Source organism: Atractosteus spatula, chromosome 5, assembly GCF_055471065.1.
Source record: "Atractosteus spatula isolate fAtrSpa1 chromosome 5, fAtrSpa1.hap1, whole genome shotgun sequence".
Lineage (NCBI taxonomy): Eukaryota > Metazoa > Chordata > Actinopteri > Semionotiformes > Lepisosteidae > Atractosteus > Atractosteus spatula.
The window spans coordinates 5824056-5848238 of NC_142710.1; the positions used below are offsets into that span (position 1 = coordinate 5824056).

Here is a 24183-nt window from a genome sequence, read left to right on the forward strand (position 1 = left end):
ATATATTTACTAAACCTTTCAAGAGGAAATGAAAAGACAAATATTTACCTGGTATGTGGGTAACTCCTTCCTTTCCTGTTGTAAAGACAATCGGCACTTACTGTCTGTGTTTTTACTTACAGGTCACTTTTGAAATAAAGGAAACACTGACAAAGTATCTTAATAGGGTGTTGGGCCAACAATGAGCAGCTACGCAACTTGACATAGATTCTACAAGTGAATGGAACTGTACTGGACACCATATTTTCAAGAGAAAACCATCGTGTTCTCATGAAAGAATGAGATGAATGTTTTTGTTGATGGTGGTGGAAAACGCTGTCTCATTCCAGAATCTCCCATAAGCGTTCAATGGGGTTGAGGTCAGGTGACTGGGGTGGCCTTGGCATCGTTTTCATGCTCATCCAACCATTCAGTGACCACCCGAGCCCTGTAGATTCCTCTCCCATCAAGACAGAAATGCTTCACCCTGGATGAACCTGATCACTCAGGATGGTTTGTTGGCTTTCACTGTGCCTTCTAAAGGGCTGAGTGGGCCTAAACCATGCCAGGAAAATGTACCACAAACCATCTCAGTTGATCATGCCTGTGTTCTTTGCGTCATTACACTTGTGTAATAAGGGGTTTATGCATCACAATCTGACCACCGTATCCCTCTCTGTGAAGTTCTTGATGGACTGTACTTGATGAAACTGCCTGCTCATGCCTCATTGCCATTTACAGTCTAATGATTCAGAATTATTCTCCCATATTGCCTCACATCTCAAACCAATGAATGGACATCACTGTTGAGGATTATGCACGTTTGTCCACAGTTGCCCCAGAGTAATGATGTCTTTCCCTCAGACCTTCATGCCAACATCACCTTAGGCACTGTTCCTCATGAAACATCAACAAGCTGAGCAGCCTTCATCACCCCTCTCTCATAGAGACTGAGATCTCTTTCTCAAGACCTGGCAGCCAAAACAATGGACAACCAGGTCAGCCTTACATTTTTATACATGACCCTGATCCCGATGGGCTGTTACTGGCTTGATTAACTCAGGGATCCACACCCATGTGGAAACACTTGCTTTCCATGTACTTTGTCTAATCTCTCACTTACTCAAGTGTTTCCTTTATTTTGGCAGTTACATGCAGCTTTACTTTATTTCAATTTAAGTATGAATACATGAGAATTGAAGATGTGTTTTTTCCTAATTCTGAGTATTAAATCTCACAATCTTTCCTAATTCACTGAGAACAAATTTAATCCTAATACTACTCATTCATCATTTAAAGCACCATGTTTTTTTTCTCCCCAGTCAGTATGTACAGTATGTAACGCAACGGGGGCTCAGGCGGGCGCCCTTGCCGCATCTGGTCGGCCCCATCCCGACTGAGGCTCGAACCCGGGACTTCCGCGTCTCTCTGCAGCGACCTAGCCCCGTGAGCTAAAGAGAGATCTCTCCACAGCCCAGAAGCTGTAGTCCTGCTATCACAGGGAAGCGCGGTGACGTCACCTGCTCTGGTACGCCGGCTCTTACACAGTACCTGTCGGCCGTAAGCGTTACAAGTACAATGTTTCTATTGAGAGGTTACTAATGTAGCGGCAATGCTTGTTAATAAGACAGAATTAGGTGTTGGTATGCTGTCCTAAAGGAGGCCCCATCTCACCCTCCATCTCTGTTGTGCAGCCACAGAGAAAGTATTCATGCAGGCTGATTTAAGATGTTTTCTTGTGATAAGGAACAAGCTCCCAGACGGGGATGCACTTAGCTAAGCCTGGCTATCATGATCAATGGTCATCCATTGGTGCCTATCAGTCTAGGGAGTGCCGAATGGACATCTGGACTGCATTCCTAAGTGTCAAGAGTAAGTGACTTATATCTCATCTTGACCAACCAATCAGGGACTGGCAGGGCGTGGTAATACCACGTGGGTCTCCAATGCCCGCCAAACTCTCAACCAATCAGCACACATCTGTGTCTTGGTCAAAAAGGGAGCGCAAGCTCAGATCGGGGCTCTCCTTGGCCATTTTCGCGCATCCTCAGAGACAATCACGTGACAACTGCTGTTGTCTGCACTGGGACTTGGACTTTGTTCTAAGCGCGAGGCCGAGGATCCCGTACGTACTCTACCAATTCTACCAACGTGAATGCTCCGCTTGATCAACGGCAGCCTACAGTTGGACCCTCGTCGACAACCTGAATAGCTTATTCAGAAGCAGCGCTGGACCGGGAACGAACCAGCTTCTTCCCAGGCAAAAGAGTGACTTGTGAGGACTCGCGGTCACACTCTGTGCATAGAGACTTTCTACTAGCCAGCCGGACTGCTGGTAGATCCCCTCGGAGCAACGACTGCCCTGCGCGCCGCAGTCAGATTCCTCCGCCCGTCCTACTCCGAGCTGCACCTCGACTGGTTGGCCGGTAGCCAGAGGACGCCGACACAACGCCCATTGGACAACCGCTGGAACAGAGGCTGTAACAGAGCCTGTCAGCTGGCTTGGTGTTCGTGCCGGGAGATTCCAAATCCATACACAGTGGATAAGTAAACCCCATGTTCTACATTGCATCTCGAGAATTCAATTGTACCTCAACACAAGTTGTTATCAATTTAATTCATGAGTAATGTATTTACTTCCGAGTTTAGAGTAACAGTGGGTAATAACACTGATTAGTGATTTGGTAACCGAACGACATATATTGACATATATTCTCTGTTGTGTATCTCATTGTGTTTGCATCTCTTCGAGATTATATACCTTGTATATTGATAACCCTCACAGTAAGGTCTGCCGCTCGTATCCAGGCAGACTAGTATCTTTGGTGCACAATTTATATTAATAAATGTATCCCGTGTATTGAACCCATGTGTGTGCGTTGTTAGTTGTTCTGACGATTGATTTTCTAAAAGCTACAACGAACAACCTCGTGATTACTGTTACAATTAATAATTGTCTCAGTAAATTCATCAAACCACTACACTAACATATTCCACATGGCTGTGATCTGGAAAAATGTCCTAACCCTAGTTTCACTGAATTTGTTTTATTATGTGCTTTTGGTAAAGACCTAATACTAATATAAAAGCTGTATTACAACAATAATTGAAATTAAAATAAGTATTTCAAATAAAACCAACTTACTTGAATACTCAGAAAACACACGTCTGACTGAAATAAAAGAACATTAACAATAAGTGAGCATAAAGTCTGTCTTTTCAGAATTACAAAAATACAAATAAAATCACTTCAGTTTTTGTGGTGTTGACTGTTCATCCTGTGTTTTTTCAGGAGACACACATATTTGTCCCGCAAAGGTCTTGCATTTGAATTAATCACACAAAGCTTTAAGGCTTTACTACAGTATGTTTGGCTTGAGGAACAATAGCTTGGCCATGATACTTATACAGTCAGAACTCTCCTACAAATTAACAATGGGACAGACACATTGGTGGTCTAGTGGGATAGGCAGAAGGATGCCTGGCTGAAGACTGGTGTCAAGAAAGGTCTGATTTCTCCGATTTATACCCAATTGGCTTTAACCCACTTGTCTTGAAAGATTGCAACTTGGCCACGTGGAGCAAGTGCTCATAACTCTCCTATTAAATGAACTGATTAGTTTTTCATATTGGTGGAGGGATGTTATTGCTGGAAGGGTTCCTGTGCAAAGAATTTTGGGAAGAGAAGACTGAAGCCTAGTATTTAAACTTTAGTGAGCTGGTGGGAGTTGGGGTATTCTCTTTCTCACAAAAATACATGGAGTAGTACAGATCAAATCAATAACATAGTGATTTACCGGTCTTGTTGGTGTCACTGGGGAAGCACATCTCTATGGGGAGATAACTGGCCTTCATGCTGCTGTAGAGACGCTGCAGTCTTGAGTTTTCAGCCTCCTCATTCTTCACTTTTTTCTGTAGCTCTGGGTGACACAAACCACATTTTAGTGAAGATAAGACATATTTTCAGTTTAATCCTTTATTCAAGCAGAGAGTATGATTGTAACTTTGGCAAGAGTGAAGTAGCACCTAAATGCTTGTTTAGGGTGTGTTCATGAAAAGTATTTCTTCATATGGAAATAGATGTAATGTGTATGTACCGTATGAAGCATATTAATCACTGCCGAAATATACAAGGTGAATATTGAGAAACTGTTACTCACCAGGGGCAGCCCAGTGGCAAATGGTGACCAATGCTGTCTCGCAGCACTGAGGTCCTGAATTCAAATGTGCAGTTTGTGTGTTCTCCCCATGTTCGCGTGGGTATCCTCCGGGTGCTCCAGATTCCTCCCACAGTCCAAAGACATAGGGGTAGGTTAACTGACTTCTGGGAAGATTGGCCTAGGTGTGAAATGTGTTTGTATTTGTATCTGTCTTCCCTGTGATGGACTGGTGTCCCTTAAAGAGTGTATCCTGGGGTCTATTGCTTGCTGAAATAGGATCCGGCGTCCCTGCAATCCGGAATTGGATGAGGTGGTTAGAAAAAAGATGAATGTGGCTCACCCGCCTTGGAGCTCTGTGTAAGTCGACAGCTTCTGGTTACATTGCTGTAGTTTTTCTTTAGGAGTGAATGGTCTCTCTGAAGGTCAGAGTGTCCTCTTTGTAGTGTCTCCAGTTTCTTCTGTAGCTCTGGATAATCAACATATGGAACACAGGAATATACTGTATTTTAGATAAATATTGAAGTGACCATCAGGCATCTCAAAGTTGTCAATAAAAACATAAAGGATTGAAATGTGAAGCTCAGTGGGATGTGAACTAACATTTAGTCATAAATGTTTACCAGTCTTGGTTTTCTGCATAAGCTGACAACTTCCAGTCACATTGCCATAGTTTCTCTGCAGGTCTGAATGGTCTCTCTGAAGGTCAGAGTGCTCTCTTTGAAGAGTCTGCAGCTTCTTCTGTTGCTCTGCCCAATGGAGAGAAGGTAAATTACTTTTTCTTACCAGGTCAACTTTGTCATGAGGAGAGGGTAATGAGGGATATTTTAAAAATTACAAAATATGATTACTATATTTTCTTGCTAGTTCAGGTACAAAGGAGAAATTGTGTGAATTGGGTTCCTGCAACCAGTCTTAAGCTGAGACCTGAAAATGGTCAATAAACAGTTGGAAGAAGGATTGTCGGACACCAGTGAGATATGAATGGATAAACATGAAGCTCACCAGTGTTGGATCTCTGCATGAGAAGATGTCTGTCTGTCACATTCCTGTAGTTTCTCTGTAGATCTAAAAGTTCTCTCTGAAGACTAGAATGTTGTCTTTGAAGAGACTCCAGAGTCTTCTGCAGTTCTGGACAAAGAACACAAGGGACTTATTTCTCCTAATCTTGGAGTCATTGTTAGAGTAAAATTTAAATTGATGATCAACTGAAGTAAAGAATGGAGGAACCGTAAAAAACTCGTTGTATTGTCATATTTTATCATATTTGTCCTAATTGAGTTTGTTTAAGCTAAACATTATTATATATTAGCCCACAAGTATATCACCCTGCAATTCACAGCTGGCAGCCCCACTGAAGCTCAGTAGGTGTGAGTCTGGTCAGTACCTGGATGAGAGACCTCTTGTTAAAGCTAAGGTTGCTGCTGGAAGAGCTGTTAGTGGAACCAGCAGAGGGGGCTCACCCTGCGGTCTGCGTGGGTCCTAATATCTCAGTATAGTTACTGTATGAGGACACTATATTGTAATATAAGCATTGTCCTTTAAATGAGACATAAAACTGAGGTCTTGACTCTATGTGGTCATTAAAAAACTCAGAGCATTTCTCGAGAAGTGTGGGAATGTTAACCCCAGTGTCCTGGCCAAATTTTCCCCTGGCCTTTACCAATCATGGCCTCTAAATAACACTCATTTATTAAATGGCTTGATCACTCTGTTCTCCTCCCCACTGAGAGCTGGTGTGTGGTAAGAGCACTGGAGCATCATCCAGGTGTGGCTGCACACAGGTGGTGGTGGAGGAGAGTCCCCATTATCTGTAAAACGCTTTGAGTGGAGTGTCCAGAAAAGCACTATTTAACAGTAAGGAATTATAATATAATCCGATATTTAAGATAATTATCTATGAAAAGCCATAAAGTGTCACGAATAAATGCCAATTTGATGTGAGGTTTTTAGAAAGGAAGCAACATTTAATAATAAAAGTTTACCAGTCTTGGATTTGTGCAGCAGCTCACAAGTGCCGGTGACATTGCTGTATCTTCTCTGCAGGTTAGAATGGTCTCTCTGAAGGTCAGAGTGTTCTCTTTGCAGAGCCCGCAGCTTCTTCTGTAGATCTGCACAATGCAGAGACATTAAATGCCATGTTTCACCAAGAGAAATCTGTCTTGAGGAAATGGTGAAATCTGTCAAAGCCTTGAAAGAGGATGACACTGTAAAGTCGTTTGACAATGGATATTTAACAGTTGTCAGGATAATAATACAGTAAATGCATTTTCCTTCCAATGTAACTACAAACAAGACATATTTTGCTGAGATTATAACTATAAACATCTGGCATGGGCTGAGACCAGAAATTGGTCAATAAACTGTTGGAGAGAAGGATTGTTGACCATTATAGAGGTAAGAATTTCAAAACATGATGTTTCACCAGTGTTGGTTCTCTGTGTTTGAAGTCGACTCTCTGACACATTTCTGTAGTTTCTCTTTAGATCTGAAAGGCTTCTCTGAAGGTTAGAATGTTGCTTTTGAATGGTCTCCAGGCTCTTCTGCAGTTCTGGATATAGAACACAAGGAACAAATTTCACCTAATCTTGGAGTCATTGGTAGAGTAGAACTTTTAGTTGATGATCAACAGAAGTAAAGAGAGGAACATTAAAAAAATCTCCTTGTATTGTTTTGTAGAGCACAAAAAGTAACTCACCAGTCTTTGACTGCTGTGTGAGCTGACAGTTTCTTGTCACAGTGGTACAGTTTCTCTGTAGATCCAAGCAGTCTCTCTGGAGGTCACTGTGGTCTGTTTGAAGGGTTTGCAGTTTCTTCTCCAGCTCTGGATGTTCCAGAAAAGACATATTTGAATTTGTTTTAGCTAAACATTATGATGTAATCCAGTCCTTAAAAAATCAGCAATAAAAAGCCATAAGATATAAAATAGCTCAATGTGACGTTAAAGTCATTATTAAAGTAACAACTGATAATCAAACATTTGCCAGTCTTGGATTTGTGCACAAGCTCACAAGTGCCAGAGACATTGTGGTAATTTCTCTCTAGACCCGAATGGTCTATCTGAAGGTCAGAGTTTTCTCTTCGAAGAGTCTTCAGCTACTTCTGTAGCTCTGCCCAATGGAGAGAAGGTGAATGACTTTTTCTTACCAGGTCAACTTTGTCATGAGGAGAGGGTAACGAGGGATATTTTAAAAGCTACAAAATATGATTACTTTATTTGCTTGGCAGTTCAGGTACAAAGAAGAAATTGTGTGAATTGGGTTCCTGCAACCAGTCATGGGCTGAGACTTGAAATTGGTCAATGAACAGTTGAAAGAAGGTTTGTTGGTCACCAGTGAGATATGAATGGATAAACATGAAGCTCACCAGTGTTGGATCTCTGTGTGAGAAGACGGCTCTCTGTCACATTCCTGTAGTTTCTCTGTAGATCTGAAAGTTCTCTCTGAAGACTTGAATGTTTTGTTTGAAGAGACTCCAGAGTCTTCTGCAGTTCTGGACAAAGAACACAAGGGACTTATTTCTCCTACGACTTGGGGTTATAACATTATTGGGGGCTCGTCTGGGATATGAACCCAGGACTTCTCACACCCCAAGCGAGAATCATACCCCTAGACTAGTCTAGGGGATCAGAAGTCAACTCAGATATTGAGGGATACTGGAGATAATGTTACTACCCCAAGTGTGTAGGGGTAAAGGGGTGTAACATTTAGGATAATTTTTGAAAGCATGTGGGTTCTGGTGAGGGACTAGGAAGCGTGATAACAAGGGTAAGGAACTAGAGTGGTGCCAAAGAAAAGAAAATACACAAAAATGGAGCTGGCTAAGTGAGGGGAAGCTAACCTAACTGCAAAAGAAAACCTGAAACACACGGTCTTCGGCGTCTTCAACACCCTAGCTAACCTCCACTGACTACCAAAAACCATACAAGACAAACGGCACTCACCCGTACTAAACTAGTGTGACTAATAAAAAATCAACTAAGTGTGTAATGTGTACCCAACAACCTAAACTAACCTTATACACAAAAGTTCACACAAAAACACAAGTGAACTAGGAATACAAATAAGGGAAAATGAGAGTAATTAACAGGACCAGGGTACAAAAAGAACACAAAGGTTGAACATATAACACGTTAGGGTAAGGTAATGGCAAAACAAGGATAAACACACAAACAAATGAAAGTACAAAGAAACGAAAAGAAACCAACAAAGCCGTAGCTAAATCAGAAGCGAAGCGAAGCGAAGCGATAACCAAAGCCAAGCAGGACCAAAGTCAAACAAAAGGCATCTTCCTTCTGAAAGCCCCCATGTTTTATACTGAACAAGATGAGTTCTGATTGGCTGAGAGCTGATTGATGATGATGTCATATGGAAACAGTGGTTTAATGGTGGGCCAATGGGGAAGGGAGAACAATCAAGGTCAACAGTGTGGAAAATAACAAAACACACATAGATCACACACTGGGACGTAACAATGATCAACTGAAGTAAAGAAAGGAGGAACTGTAAAAAACTTGTTGTATTGTCATATTTCATCATATTTTTCCTATTTGAATTTGCTTTAGCTAAACATTATTATATATTAGCCCACAGCTATATCACCCTGCAATTCACAGCTGGCAGCCCCACTGAAGCTCAATAGGTGTGAGTCTGGTCAGTACCTGGATGAGAGACCTCTTGTTAAAGCTAAGGTTGCTGCTGGAAGAGCTGTTAGTGGAACCAGCAGAGGGGGCTCACCCTGCGGTCTGCGTGGGTCCTAATATCTCAGTATAGTTACTGTACGAGGACACTATATTGTAAGATAAGCATTGTCCTTTAAATGAGACATAAAACTGAGGTCTTGACTCTATGTGGTCATTAAAAAACTCAGAGCATTTCTCGAAAAGTATGGAGATGTTAACCCCAATGTCCTGGCCAAATTTTCCCCTGGCCTTTACCAATCATGGCCTCTTAATAACTCATTTATGAAATGGCTTGATCACTCTGTTCTCATCCCCACTGAGAGCTGATGTGTGGTGAAAGTACTTGAGCATTATCCAGCTGGGGCTGCACACAGGTGGTGGTGGAGGAGAGTCTCCATTATCTGTAAAATGCTTTGAGTGGAGTGTCCAGGAAAGCACTATTTAACAGTAAGGAATTATGATATAGTGCTATAGTGATATAGTGATATATAATTATGATATATCTTCAAGATAATTATCTATGAAAAGCCATAAAGTGTCAAGAATAAATGCCAATTTGATGTGAGGTTTTTAGAAAGGAAGCAACATTTAATAATAAAAGTTTACCAGTCTTGGATTTGTGCAGCAGCTCACAAGTGCCGGTGACATTGCTGTATCTTCTCTGCAGGTCTGAATGGTCTCTCTGAAGGTCAGAGTGCTCTCTTTGCTGAGCCTGCAGCTTCTTCTGTAGATCTGCACAATGCAGAGACATTAAATGCCATGTTTCACCAAGAGAAATCTGTCTTGAGGAAATGGTGAAATCTGTCAAAGCCTTGAAAGAGGATGACACTGTGAAGTCATTTGACAATGGATATTTAACAGTTGTCAGGATAATAATACAGTAAATGCATTTTCCTTCCAATGTAACTACAAACAAGACATATTTTGCTGAGATTATAACTATAAACATCTGGCATGGGCTGAGACCAGAAATTGGTCAATAAACTGTTGGAGAGAAGGTTTGTTGACAACTATAGAGGTAAGAATTTCAAAACATGATATTTCACCAGTGTTGGTTCTCTGTGTGAGAAGACAGCTCTCTGACACATTTCTGTAGCTTCTCTGTAGATCTGAAAGGCTTCTCTGAAGGTTAGAATGTTGCTTTTGAAGGGTCTCCAGGCTCTTCTGCAGTTCTGGATATAGAACACAAGGAATGAATTTCACCTAATCTTGGAGTCATTGATAGAGTAGAACTTTTAGTTGATGATCAACAGAAGAAAAGAGAGGAACATTAAAAAAATCTCCTTGTATTGTTTTGTAGAGCACAAAAAGTGACTCACCAGTCTTTGACTGCTGTGTGAGCTGACAGTTTCTTGTCACAGTGGTACAGTTTCTCTGTAGATCCAAGCAGTCTCTCTGGAGGTCACTGTGGTCTGTTTGAAGGGTTTGCAGTTTCTTCTCTAGCTCTGGATGTTCCAGAAAAGACATATTTGAATTTGTTTTAGCTAAACATTATGATGTAATGCAGTCCTTAAAAGATCAGCAATAAAAAGCCATAAGACATAAAATAGCTCAATGTGACGTAAAAGTCATTATTAAAGAAGCAACTGATAATCAAACATTTGCCAGTCTTGGATTTGTGCACAAGCTCACAAGTGCCAGAGACATTGTGGTAATTCCTCTCTAGACCCGAAAGGTCTCCCTAAAGGTCAGAGTGCTCTCTTTGCAGAGTCTGCAGCCTTTTCTGTAGTTCTGCACAAGCGTGTGACATTACATGTCAATTTTCACTAAGAGAACTTTGTCTTGTGGAGAGTGCCATATCTGGCAAAGCCTGTAAAAATGTATGGCAGTGTGAAGTCATTTGATATGGGATATTTCACGGTTACCAGAAAAATAGTATTCATCCCTCTAGTGTCACTACAAAGAAGATATCTTTTTTTGAGGTTATAATCATAAATATCTGCTAAAAATATACCAAGGCATAGATTTTCCCCACTTTGTTGAAGAGGAATTTTCTATTACATTTGATGTTTTAAATGTGATATCTTCAATGTAGCTGCAGTTCCATTTCTGTATTGGTTTCCCTTTAACCAGTCAACCAGTCAACCAGTTAACCTGGGCTGAGATGTGAAATTGTCAATAGACTGCTGGAAAGCAGGTTTCGTGACCACTAGAGAGGTATGAATATCAAAACTTGACGTTTCACCAGTGTTGGATTTCTGTGTGAGAAGATGGCTCTCGGTCACATTCCTGTAGTTTCTCTGTAGATCTGAATGGTCTTTCTGAAGGCTAGAATGTTCCCTTTGAAGAGTCTCCAGTTTCTTCTGCAGTCATGAAGAAATGAACATGCAGTGCTTATTTAAACTGATTTTGGAGTCTCTGTAAGTCAAAATGTTTTAGTCAATAACAATTTCTCAGAGATAAAGAGGATGAGATGTGATCTAGACCATCACAAAGGTCTACACCTGTCTTGGCTTGTTGTGTAAGCTGACTGTGTTCCGTCACATTGCTGTAGTCTCTCTGTAGGTCAGAAAGGCGTCCTTGAAGGTCAAAGTTGTCTCTTTGAAGGTTCTTCAATGAATTCTGTAGTTCTGGAGGCCAAATACAAGAACTTTCATGTACTTTTGTAAACTGTGTTGGCGTACATCTTCAGGATGATCATTGATAAAGCCATGGTGGAAAAAGTTCAGAACCTATTACGTTGTAGGTCATCACTGAATGATCTTGGTGAAAATCAACATTTTACCTTTGATGGGTCTGAAGATTTTTGCAAAATTTGGATATACAGTAATGGAAACAATAATTGTCACATTTGGCTTCATCCTTATTCGCTTCTGAAGTTAAGGAGAATGAAAGCCAGCAGAACTACTAACATCTCCTTTTGTCCACAAATGAAGAACTAAAACATCTGAAAGATGTCTGATGTCGTAATCTGATCATTCATATCACTATTTACAGATACAAGTAAACAATGATAATGTCTATTTATATAAGACTCTATTGCTAGAGTCCCAGAAGGCTCTGTATACTTCAGTATTATACAAACACATAATATTCTCAGTGCAATGCACTCATGCTCCTCTTCCACTCTCAGTATTTGTAGCTGAGAAATGTTTTGATTAATAGATTTTTGTTTACATTATTTCATTAGTTAATAGAAACTCTAGAGAATATATTATAATTTACCAGTGCTGTATCTCTGGGAAAGCAATTGGCCGTTTGACACATTCCTGTAACTTTCCTGTAGATCGGAGTGGTCTTTCTGAAGGGTAGAGTGCTCTTTTTGAAGGCTCTCCACAGACATCAGAAGTTCTGGGTGAAGCACATAAGAGATATTTTCAGTTGATCTTGAAACCTGGGGTTATGTACAGTAATTCCTCAAAATGATTGTTTAAAAAGCCACACAAGAAAGAGGCTTATAACTGTAAACCTCACCTGTCTTGGAGTTCAGTGTAATCTGACAAGTTTCAGTCACATTTCTGAAGTTTCTCTCTGCATCGGCATGGTCTTTTTGAAGGTCAGAATATTCTTGCTGAAGGATTTGAAGCTTGTTCTGTAGTTCTGCAGAATTATCAAAAGAATAGTTTTTTTCATTGATCTTGTTACTACTGGGTAGGTAAAGCTGATCAGTCAAAATGTCAAATGATGTTTAATGTTTTAAAAACATGAAACCTGGTGATATGAACCAGTCAATTGTACAGCAGTGTAATACACTTTATTGCGTTAGGTAGCATGGTAGGAAAATCTGAACATGTGTTATTCCTTAGTAGGTGTCGAGTTAAGATTGAGAACATGCCAAAAGAGATGCCAATCTCCCCAGTAAATTGCCAGTCCCAAAGAAGACTCGATCCTACATGAATCCCACTAATAAGAGTGGAAAGACTCTCACCTAGTTGAACCTATTTGGCCTGACTATCTTCTTCTAGTTACTAGCAGCAGACACAGCTATGACCGAGGCTATTACTCAGAATACAATTTGTTTCTTTTTACGCAATTATAATTCTCAACCTGAGATTCTCTGAATTGACTCTTCTAAGGAATCATATGGGTTTATTCAGACATCCTCCTGTGACTCTGCATAGCTTTTTAAGGAGAGGCTGTGTATAGGTGCAGCTAAGTTCCCCGATAAACGTATATTTTCCATGTCCTGGTGGCTCCTCCCTCTTTAAAATTCTTAAACCTGGCTGACCTCTTACATTAGCTAAACATTATTTTAGACATTAGACAAATACTTTATATGCTGAAAATATTGTATGTCTTACACTACATCTAGATGTTTCTAGGGTTTATAATACATTTTATTTTATATAGCACCTTTAAAGGTGGCTTTACAGAATGACAACAAAAACAATAAAGAAATACACAAGATATGCATAATGAGAATACACAATGAGAGGAGACAGTAGATGGGGATGCTGAATACAGTAGGAGCAGAGGGGTAAAGAACAGAACCAGTTAAGTAAAGGCTCTTCTAAAGAAGAAGGTTTTGAGTCAAGATTTGAGGAGTTTAGAGAAGCGTGACTCTCTGATATCCTTGGAGATATAGTTCCAGAGCTTTGGAGCATAACAGGAGAAGGCCCTGTCACCCACAGTGTACATGGGCTTGGGGGACTGATAGGAGACCAGATTTAGAAGAGTGAAGGTTGCGAGGTGGGGAGTAGGACGATAGTAGCTCAGACAGGTACTGAGGTGTCAAGCCATGCAGAGCCTTATAGGCGAGCATGAAGTCATCACAAAACTTGACAGGAAGCCAGTGCAAGGACTCCAGGACAGGAGTAATGAGATCACTTGTACTAGACCTGGTCAGGATTCAGGATTTGGATATTCTGGAGGTTGTTCAATGTGAATTTAGAAAGCCCAGCAAGTAGACCGTTACAGTAGTAAATTTGGGAGAAGACAAATGTGTTGATCAGATTTTCAGCCACAGTTAGTGTTAACATAGGACATAGTCTGGTAATTGGAAGACTGGTTTCTGATCAGACTGAGGTGAAAGAAAGATTTTCTGACAATATGTTGCACATCTGGGTCGAATATCACGCCTGAATCAAATATCTCCCCCAAGTTTTTCAATTTAGTCTGAAGTTCAAGTACTGTGCCATCCGCAGATAGGGTTACAGCACAGGCTTTACAAAGTTGATGGGGGGTGCCAATAAGCCTGCATATTGGCACTGTGTATTTTGGGAATATTACTTACTCACACCACAACATTGACAGAGTGGTATAGCTGATTTTGATCAGAGAAACGACTGACATGGAGTCACTGTGTAATGTATGTTAATTCTAGGTTTAGTTCCAGATTTAGAAGCTTCTAAAATAAAACTCTGCGGGTTTCTGAAGAGGAACTGAGGTTTTTCGCCTTTTCAAGCCGACTACTGAATTCTATCGTTCGCGAATCAAGTCTCAATTTTAAATGCAAAGCTTTTAAAAATGTAATCTTTACCAGTTATGAGGTTAGACGTGTTCATTCGGAAATCCTCCAGTTGGTTCTGCAGTGTTAGTGGATGTTCAGGAAGGCCACTTGCCTCAGAATGTTCCATTGACCTGTGGAAAACTGAATGGGCAAAAACAGGCAGGAGAAAACCAGCAACTCACTGACAACTCAGCAGAACTTCTCCTTGGCTTGGTGAGTATTTGTTTTTTGCAAAAGCATCTTAGAACTGATAAGCAGTTCAGGTGGGTTGCTGCGTCAGAATGCGTAGGCTGTAAAGGAACAAGTAATAGGTTTATTCAATACTGAAAAAAAGAAGAAAGAAAACACAACGTTTCGGCCGTGGAGCCTTCTTCAGATGTGAGCTGAAGAAGGCTCCACGGCTGAAACATTGTGTTTTCTTTCTTTTTTTTTCTTTGCAGCCTTGGCATGCTGAAACAGCTACCCACCTGAACTGCTTCAGCCTACTTCTGCTGCGACCCACTATGCCTTCCGCTAAATCTTTTTCTAGATCCCTTCGTCAGTCCTTCTCCTCCTCCCTGAGCTACTTGCCCCCTTTTCTCACCAAACCATCATTCTGTCTCCTCACAGTGACTGATCTGCTCCAAGACCAGGCTTTCTTACCAGCTCCTATTCCTTTACAGGATACCCGAAGAAGGCTCCATAGCCGAAACATTGTGTTTCTTTTCTCCTCTTTTCAGCATGGAATAAACCTTTACTTGCTCCTTAAAAGTACATATACATTGCTCTATACATCCACCAATATACAGCAGAGTACATTCAATACAAAACTTTCCACTGTCAGCACTGAACTGCTCCCTGCTGGTACTCACAGTAGAGACCCACTCCAGCACTGAGTGTGCTGATCCACAGAATGGCAAAGACCAGTGCAAGGCTCCTGTAGGATGACACTCTCCTCTCTGAGCTCGGCTGAGTCCCTGGGAATGAGAATGAGCTGTCCTTTTGCCATTGCTATCTTTTTATAACAGGTCATCAACTTAAAGATTACTTTCAGAATTAAACAAAGGAACAGCACTGCGCTCATTCAGCAAATTGGGTTCTGTATTCTGTGCAACTGGGGCTGACAAAAAGGGAAGTAGAAAGTGCTCATATCTGATATTGTCAAATATAAAAAAAACTCCTGCACGCTGCAATGTGCCAATCTCTATTAAGTATGGATTTTTTTGAGATGTGGCTTGTTTTTTCAAATGATGATTCACATTATTTTTATGTACCAGTAATGGAATCAAAGGTTTTGCACGTGTGTAGTTCCTCTGTGTATAATATGACAATATAAAATCACAGTTCTCTTTACTTCATTTGCAATGTTTCCAGTTTTCAAGCACTTTACGTGAGTTGACTGAATCACACTTTAGCCTTTTCTTTTTGTTATAACATTTGTGTTTCTATACAGCAGCAAAAAATAATGCTTCACAAAATAGATGAATCCAGTTGTTCTCTTGTTAATACTAAGGCAAACATTTGCCTCAGAATTTTGGCCTGTGGTAAACTGAATGGATAGATACAGGCATGAGAACTCACCGAAACTGAAACTGAATACGGTATATTCAGAAGAGTTTATTTCAGAGCTAGGAGCTTTATTGTTGATGGAAAAGAGACTTTGTCAATCCAAAAATTCAACTGTATTCAGTCTATGAAATATTGTAATCAATGAGATACAGCTAACAGAAATTCTGCCCTGGCTGAACCTAATCATATATTTCCAATCAAGGACTGTTGGACACTAAACTGTTGGCATTTCTATGTGAGATGAACAATTTTATTACTATTAATATATAGAAAATAAAGAGCATTTACAACTCTCATGAGGAAAATGGACTGAAAACGAATGAATGATAGTTTATTAACATGGAAAACATAGGCATTGGGTAACTGTAAGTAAAAGCCCCCCCTGCCTTTGTTGAAAAAAAAAAATTCTTGTGAAGTGAATAATATTGTAAGAATTATTTTTTAACATAAGTGTTGAATCAGTTAAAAACAAAAGGAGGCAATTTGGCCCATGAAAGGTGCTATATAAAATGCAGGTTATGAACAGTGTTACTTATCCTCAGAGATTAGTTCATGAATTCAGAAATTAAGGCTATTTTTCAGATTGACGTCTGGACTGTACCTTCAAGTTTCCCAGCGTGTGACGGCCCTTCTGTCAGCTTCCTCGTGGTTTTAAGCTCCACGTCTTTCTTAGGATTCCCCATCTCTGATGACCGCCAGCTCTGCGGGCTGTCTCCAGAGGGACTTCTCTTTTATCCCTGAAGGGCTGGGTCAGGGGGAGGGGAGGACTGTTGTGTGGAAATGTACCCGGTTCCTTGGCCTGCTATTGCATCATGTCTGCCTGTGTGCTCAGTACTGCACAGACCTTCTCAGCTCTGCTCAGCTTAGCTCAGTTTAGTTCAGTTTATCTCAGCTCTGCTCAGCCCTGCCCTGCCCTGCCCTGCTCAGCCCTTTCCTGAGAACCTACTCAGCTCAGCTCTGCTAAGCTGTTTCCTAATTGCCTGCAGCTCCCCTGCTTCATCTGGTCCATCGCTCATCTTAAGCAGCAGATTATTACACCTTTCCCACTTTTTGGGCATATGGTTGGCAGGGAACCATTTTGAAAATGGATGACTGCCCCCCTAGATGAGTACCCAGTGAATTGTAACCAATACGTGCAATATTTATGAGGCACCATAAAAGTACCTGGTGCTCTTAGTAGATGTGACAACAGCCAGTAAACAAGAGCTGATCTGATGCAATACATTGCTTAATTATAGAATTAATAAGATCCATTCATTTATTTCAAATGTTTTTAACTTCCTTTGAGGGTTTATATTAGGAGCACTCAGAGGTTATTAAACAAAAATGACTCGTTAAAAGAAGGCCGCTTCTTAAGAGAATTCCATATAATAATAATTTCTTACACTTATATAACACTTTTCTGGACACTCAAAGTGCTTTACAAGTAATGGGGACTGTCCTCCACCACCAGTGTGCAGCCCCACCAGGATGATGCTCCAGTACTCTCCCCACACACCAGCTCTCAGTGGGGAGGAGAACAGAGTGATGAAGCCAGTTCAGAGATGGGGATTATTAGGAGGTCATGATTGGATGCCGGGGTAATACCACTTCACTTTTCGAGAAGCACCCTGGGATTTTAATAACCACAGAGAGTCAGGACCTCAGTTTAATGTGTCATCCAAAAGACACTGCCTTTTTACAGCATATGGACACTTACCACCAGATTCCTCAATAGCTTCTATCCACAAGCAGTGAGACTGGCGAACACATTTAGCCATGCCCCTCGGACCACACCTACACCATCTACCTCATTATGATTTCTTATTGATTGCACATCTGCAGTCATTGTTTACACGTCTGCATTGTTTACATTCAAACTGTTTACTTGTTTACTTGTACATTGTCTACTGTTTGTTTGTATATTGTCTTGATGCACTGTCTGCACTTTGTGTTTTTACACTTGTTTTAACAATCGAGAGACTTTCTGTCAGTAAGAATTCCATTGGACCAGTACATGTACCGGTTACATATGGCAATAAAGTTCAAGTTCAAGTTCATTAGTATCTGTTGCTGGTCTGTGCATGCACTGCTGATTCTGGGAGATGAAAACAACCTGAGGACAAGGACAAGGACGTAAGGATATTAGCTAGGTGCTTAGCCACGTACAAGGCAGGAATAATTCCTGTTTAAGGGGTCATCTCTCCCCTTTTTCTTTAGGCACTGTAAAAACGAAATTAGGTGTGACTTCAACAAGCTGTTGGAAGAGCTTTGTTAACAGCCTGGGAATATCTCTGTTTTCCTTCAGTAATTGATAGGATATCATCATACCCAGGAAATTAATCTTGAGTGCTTCTAGAATCTGTAACATGTCTGCCTCTTCTATACAAATGCTATTTCATTTGGAACATTGTCTTTCCTAAGCCTCAGGCATGTTGCTGATTTCCTCCCTGATAAACATCTGAGTGAAATATCCACTGAATTTGTCAGACATTTTCGTCTCATTGCTGAGACATTTCCTGTTGTTATCCCAGAGATATTCTATTTCATCCTCCACCGAGTAAACTAAAAAAACACAATAATCATCTGCTGAAGACCGGGTCAAGGTTGTAGCTTGTGAATTTTTCTTTGTGTGGGACACCAGGTCCAAGTTGGGAGCTGATGTTGAATAGACTCTGATTAATGTTGTTCATTTTCAGAAGTGGTGCTCTATGGACAGCTTGAATCTTATCTGGGGTATCTGGGTATACAGAGGCCTTTATCTGACTAAATTGGATTCCAGTATACCGTGGAATACTACTCTCATCCAGCCTGCTTTTCAGTTCTGTTCAATTCAGCTGTATCTGTTTATTATAGAGGTCTTTACATCTAATAGACCCTCTTATTGTATGCTGTTTCTAAAATGTTAGCATTAAAGAGAATGTTAATTTAGCTCTCATTGTATTTAGAATAAAATGGACACTTCATTTATGGTACAGACTGAAATTACCCGTCTTACAAGGAAATTTATTTGCCACTGTACCCATTAATTTTGGCAGTATGGCTGTTTTTTGTCCTTATTAGAATTACTTTAAGGCAGGGATTGGTCATCCTAGGAGTTGGATCAGGTTTCACAGATCACTCTTAAAATCAGCAATTTCTAAACACTCTGAACAATTTCAGTTTGAGCATTAAAGCTTTTAATTTGATCATTGAATTGAAAGATCATAAGGAATGAAAATGCAAGCAGCTTGTAATTCTAAGATACTGCATTTGGCTTGGTTGACGTAATTGAACCTAAGAACCAACTAAAGTATTAAATGTGTTGTGTTCCAGTCTTTCCAAATTGCCCATTTAATGGTAACTTATACTCAAGTATATCCCCAATATCTTGAGTTTTGTACTCAGTGATAGGAGAACAGAGGTGTCTTCAAGTGCCCTATATTCATTATTCCTGAACCACATAGTCCAGTAGCCATTCTTGGGACTGAGGTTAATATCCCCCTTCCTGTTGATGGACTCTCTCGCAATTCCTAAAGTCCATTTAGTCTTCTCCTCCACCTCCACCTCCCAGTAGTGTCTCCCAGAGGAGAATCCCTCTCTGCCCAGCACATAAACAACAGGATCGAATCTCTGTGGAGAATCAGGCAGAGTCTGTCTTCGATCACCCAGCCTCACTTGTTTCCCATCCTCGGACAGGATGAGACTGCGATGTGTATTAGGGTCCAGAGTCACATCAACTATATAGAAAAGAAAGAACAATGACAAATGAGAAATAAAGTTTGAGTTAACATGGACTCTTTTATGATGCTTTTTTTATTTCTCAAGACCCTGAAAGATTTTCACATGCTCATATTTTAGCCCTTTACTTCACAAACACATTTTTTCCTCCAAATTCTAAAGGACGCGGGTGAGGTGAGGTGAGGCTGGCCACATGACCAGCCATGTTCCTGTTCACTAAAAGAAGACACTAGATCTCTCGCATCTTCACAAGCCTGAAGTCACATGAGGCCCAACCCTCAGTATCTTATTGCTGATTTTAGATCATAGGTGTGCAACGCCAAACCTGCACAATCCAGTAGATTTTCTACATTGTTAAAAATAATTCTCCTGGTTACAGGAAAAAAAAGTTGTATCAATTTTTAGAAATCCCTCATTAATAAGATGAGGTGTTACCTGACTATAGTCAACCCCAGATTAACAACATTGTATCTTCTCTGGTGTAATATAGGTATGAGTGATATTAATATATGTATCAGAAACACTTTGGAGGAAAGAATATGTAACAGAATAAAAACTAGAAACTACATTTTCAATGTTACAAGTGCAGAGTGAATATCGGCCTGGGACTTTGGCCATCAAAGATTCAAGAATGAACTCATGCTACAATCCCCATGAAAATGGAACAGATACGCTATGATTTCATCCAGGCTCATTGCAAACAGGTGAGCCGTTTCACTAACCAAGAGAGATAATCAGAAAACTGTACCTGAAGCCATACGAAGCCACTTCCACACTGGGGAAAAGAGGAAGATCAATCATTTGTCTTCTGTGGAATCATATGATCTATTAAGGCAATCTAGAATGTTTTACAGTATTCCAAACACTTTTTCTATAAAAGTCTATAATAATTTTGTACTATAGGAAAAGCAAACTGATAAAAACATTGCAGTAGCTACTAGGTCTGTAAGTTTGAAATCTAATTGAAATGCCCTATAGCTTTGCTATTATTGAACATAGTAAACAATTAATTTTAACTGTCATTTTCACATTCTTTTACATAGATTTTTAACACATTAATCCTGTCCAATCCCTTTTATATTATTAGTATTTCCAGTTTATTTTCATTAATGTATTATCTGCATTAGTACCCATTGAATTGTGTGCTTAAATTTTATTCCAAACAATAATTAAGTAGACTTTTGAGAAAAACAAATGTCAGTAGGAAATAGTCAATTTAAATTACCTGGTGTCAGGACAACTCCTTCTTTTCCTGTTGGCAAGAACATCAGCACTTATTGAACAGTATATTATTAAAGGCTTTTCTTTCTTTTTTCTATATTTTTGGTTTACTTTTTTAAATTGAAGTATTCAGATAGAGCAGTCATGGATGCCGGAAAGGCCAGCCGTGGAATGAACAGAAGAGCAGTAGGGACCCTATGCGTAGCGGCAAAAAGCGGGACAAACACAGCTCCCGGCTCAGGGGTCAGGCGGTGTCGGGGATGAGGCCTATGCCCTCAGGACATGGATGTGGGGTGACCTGGTGCTAGGCGGGCCTCGCGACATTTGTACCCTAATGCTGAGCCAGGAACACTGGAGACACAGGGACTAAATAGGAAATGGAAACCAGACACACCGGAAGAACATGAATAATCACACAAAACTAGGAACAGGAATGAAGTAGAGCGCCCTCTAGGGGTAGGATGACAACCAAGATAGTACCACACGTAGAATAAGCTGCACAGCACAGGGGGGAGGAAAAACCTCATTTAACTGTCAGGAAACCTCCGGGAGTCCACAGCTGAGAGCTACCCCCTCCTCCAGGGTTATACAATAAACTTTATTAACATGTGGTAGAGGGAGCCGAAAGTCTCTCGTGAACTGTGACAGAGAAGTGCTTTTCATCATACTTCTATGCTTGTCCTATACTATATTGCATACATCATACATCATGATTGCATACATCATACATTGCATTTTGCAACACTTCTGACTTTACTCTTCGTATAAGAAAGTTCAACCAAACGTACATATGCATTGTTTTATACATTTACCAATATGCCATAGAGATCATTCTTCCCAGTGTCAGCACTGAACTGCTCCCTGCTGGTACTCACAGTAGAGACCCACTCCAGCACTGAGTGTGCTGATCCACAGAATGGCAAAGACCAGTGCAAGGCTCCTGTAGGATGACACTCTCCTCTCTGAGCTCGGCTGAGTCCCTGGGAATGAGAATAAGAGGCTTGGTGATCTTTGATGACTTCAGTGCCAGTACAGTACTTGAAAACACCAGAGCTGTCCTTTTGCCATTGCTATCTTTTTATAACAGGTCATCAACTTAAAGATAACTATCAGAATTAAGCAAAGGAACAGCACTGCGCTCATTCAGCAAATTGGGTTCTGTATTCTGTGCAACTGGGGCTGACAAAGAGGGAAGTAGAAAGTGATATTTTTGTATATTTTATAGTATCACCACAATTTTATATTGGTACATTTTATTGTATTGTTGAATGTTTCATTTATATTCATATTAGTGCAGACTAGAAGGCAAAAAAGAAAGTACCACACTGTAACTGTAAATTATGTGCAAGAAATTACACATCATACTGTGGCAGTGGATTTTGAGAAATATGGTTTGTTTTTCAAATTATGTTTTTTTGTTTTTTTATGGATGTGTTTATGTAATTTGTTGTTTGAATTATGTTTTTTTATCCCCGGGTGGGTCAAGGGGAGGGGAGAGCTGTTGTGGGGAAATGTGTAGAAGTCTCCCCTTCCTTTCGTTTTCTCTTTTCTTTAGGAAAACAATCTGACAGCCTGGAAGTGTCTCCTGAGCTGGGGAAGGAACGTTACATGTCTCTCCCTCGGCTCAGACCCGCCAGGAGCATTAACCTCCGACTGTCTTTAACATCTCCATTCCATTTGCCTAATATCTTCGCTCATCCGTCATTTCCACACGAATCCTGTGACACTGCCACCCCTTGGCAGGAGTTTAGCTCTGGATTCTTTCTGGATCCATTCTGTCGATTATAAGATAAGATATGAATTTGCATTAGGAATTTGTCTTTTCACATATTCCAGCTTGCTCTCCATGAGACACACAGACAGGGAGAGAAGCTGGGGGTCAGAGCACAGGGTCAGCCATTGTACAGCACCCCTGGAGCAGCTGGGGTGAAGGGCCTCGCTCAGGGGCCCCACGGAGTAGGATTCCTCTGCCGGCTGCAGGATTTGAACCGGCAACCTTCCAGCCACAGGCGCAGATCCTGAGCCACAGAGCACAGAGTTTAGCTCTGGATTCTTTCTGGATCCATTCTGTGGATGTGGTTGGCAGGTAACCACTTTGAAAATGGACGATTGTCCCCTAGGCTGAGTGTCCAGTGAATCGCCCATCCATTTTCGAACCACTTTATCCACTCCACGATCGCGGGGCAGCTGGAGCCAATCCCAGAGAGCAACTGGTGCAAAGTGGTTTACAACCTGAATGGGACGCCAGTCTGTCACAGGGCACTCACAGACACAGACGTGCACACTCACAACAGCGTCGGCTTTCCTAGAAGCCCATTAACACACCAGTATTTCCTTGGACTGTGAGAGGAGACCAGAGCAAACCCCTGTGAACACAGGGAGAGCCTACAAACTCCACACAGAAGGCACCCTATGTCTCTAAAAAAGTACCTGGTACTCTAATTAGCTGGGAGTAAGAAGGAGTTACTCTGATGCAAAATGTTGCTTGATCACAGAATTAGTTACGATTAATTCATTTACTTCAAATGTCTTTAATTTTATTTGAGGGTTTAAATAAGGAGAACACAAAGGTCATTAACCCTAAGTAACTCGCTAAGAGAAAGGTGTTTTGAAAATTCCATATGTTGTCTGTTCCAATGAGAATTTGTAAAGGAGATAAACAAGATACCTTTCACACGTTTGTCCTGTTTTTGTATTGAATACACCACTACAGTATTTTCATTATTGCAAATAATAATCTGTATACTGAATTAGCTGCACAGGTCCTCTCAAGGTACTCCAGTGTGAAATCTCAGGAGAAGCACAGGTATTTATAGGTACAGAATGTGTACATTTATGCCGTTAAAGCCCTCAGACTATGAGGCAGAGCAGAGACAGTAAAATGAAGCCCGCGCAGTTTCTCTATCTGTAACTTATTTAAGACAAACTGTTGAAGAATAAATTAATGAAGCCAGAATACTTCAATACTTTATTGATAAGACAAACCGTTAGAACACAAATGTTGTTTCCAGACACGCAACAACGGTTAAACGGTACGCTTTATTTCATGAAAGCAGATGATTTGTATTCATACACGGCTAATGTCTTTAAAATATTAATCTCGTATGTGATCATACGACCAGGGGTGCTGTGTTTGTACCGTCCTTATTCAGAGCGAGACAGATCGCAGCTCGTCCAATACAATTTCATCCGGGGGAATTGTCGCCGGCTATGAGCCATCGCGTTCACGGAAACGAATAGTAGGAAACAGAACTTGAAGCCTCACAAAAGCCACATTCACACAGGGGAAAGGTCTTCGGTGAAGTCAGGCATCTCTTAAGTCGCCTTATCCGTAAAGCATTTTCTCTTTTTTTCGACAGGAAAACCAAACTCCTAATTAGGTGCAAAGCGGACAATGAGAACTTTGCCGACCGCTACATCCTCGAAAAACGAAGGGGTGAGGGACAGGTTGTTATTGGTTTTTTTTCCAACTAGCCTGTTCCCAGGTAATTTTTTGGGCGGGGGGATTT

The 24183-nt window shown here is 40.8% G+C and overlaps 1 protein-coding gene across 5 annotated transcripts in view; it reads right to left on the reverse strand.

Moving 5' to 3' along the window:
* Positions 1 to 16442, reverse strand: part of LOC148833679 (uncharacterized) — a 95348-nt gene extending 78906 nt beyond the window's left edge. For 2 of the 5 annotated variants that reach the window (XM_088917357.1, XM_088917356.1), the window contains exons 1-18: positions 16356 to 16442; positions 15058 to 15162; positions 14237 to 14347; positions 12232 to 12357; positions 11983 to 12108; positions 11262 to 11387; positions 10137 to 10262; positions 9864 to 9989; positions 9424 to 9549; positions 7503 to 7628; positions 6835 to 6960; positions 6562 to 6687; positions 6122 to 6247; positions 5142 to 5267; positions 4760 to 4885; positions 4480 to 4605; positions 3777 to 3899; positions 3125 to 3151 (exon numbers count right to left, since the gene is read on the reverse strand). In XM_088917357.1, coding sequence (XP_088773483.1) covers positions 3125 to 3151; positions 3777 to 3899; positions 4480 to 4605; positions 4760 to 4885; positions 5142 to 5267; positions 6122 to 6247; positions 6562 to 6687; positions 6835 to 6960; positions 7503 to 7628; positions 9424 to 9549; positions 9864 to 9989; positions 10137 to 10262; positions 11262 to 11387; positions 11983 to 12108; positions 12232 to 12357; positions 14237 to 14347; positions 15058 to 15162; positions 16356 to 16437 — 2086 coding nt within the window. In that variant the 5' untranslated portion in view covers positions 16438 to 16442. Of the gene's footprint in view, positions 1 to 48; positions 76 to 3124; positions 3152 to 3776; positions 3900 to 4479; positions 4606 to 4759; positions 4886 to 5141; positions 5268 to 6121; positions 6248 to 6561; positions 6688 to 6834; positions 6961 to 7502; positions 7629 to 9423; positions 9550 to 9863; positions 9990 to 10136; positions 10263 to 11261; positions 11388 to 11982; positions 12109 to 12231; positions 12358 to 14236; positions 14348 to 15057; positions 15163 to 16355 lie in introns of all 5 variants that reach the window. The other 3 variants (XM_088917354.1, XM_088917353.1, XM_088917355.1) reach the window with 2 other exon arrangements.
* Positions 16443 to 24183: the final 7741 nt, after the last annotated feature.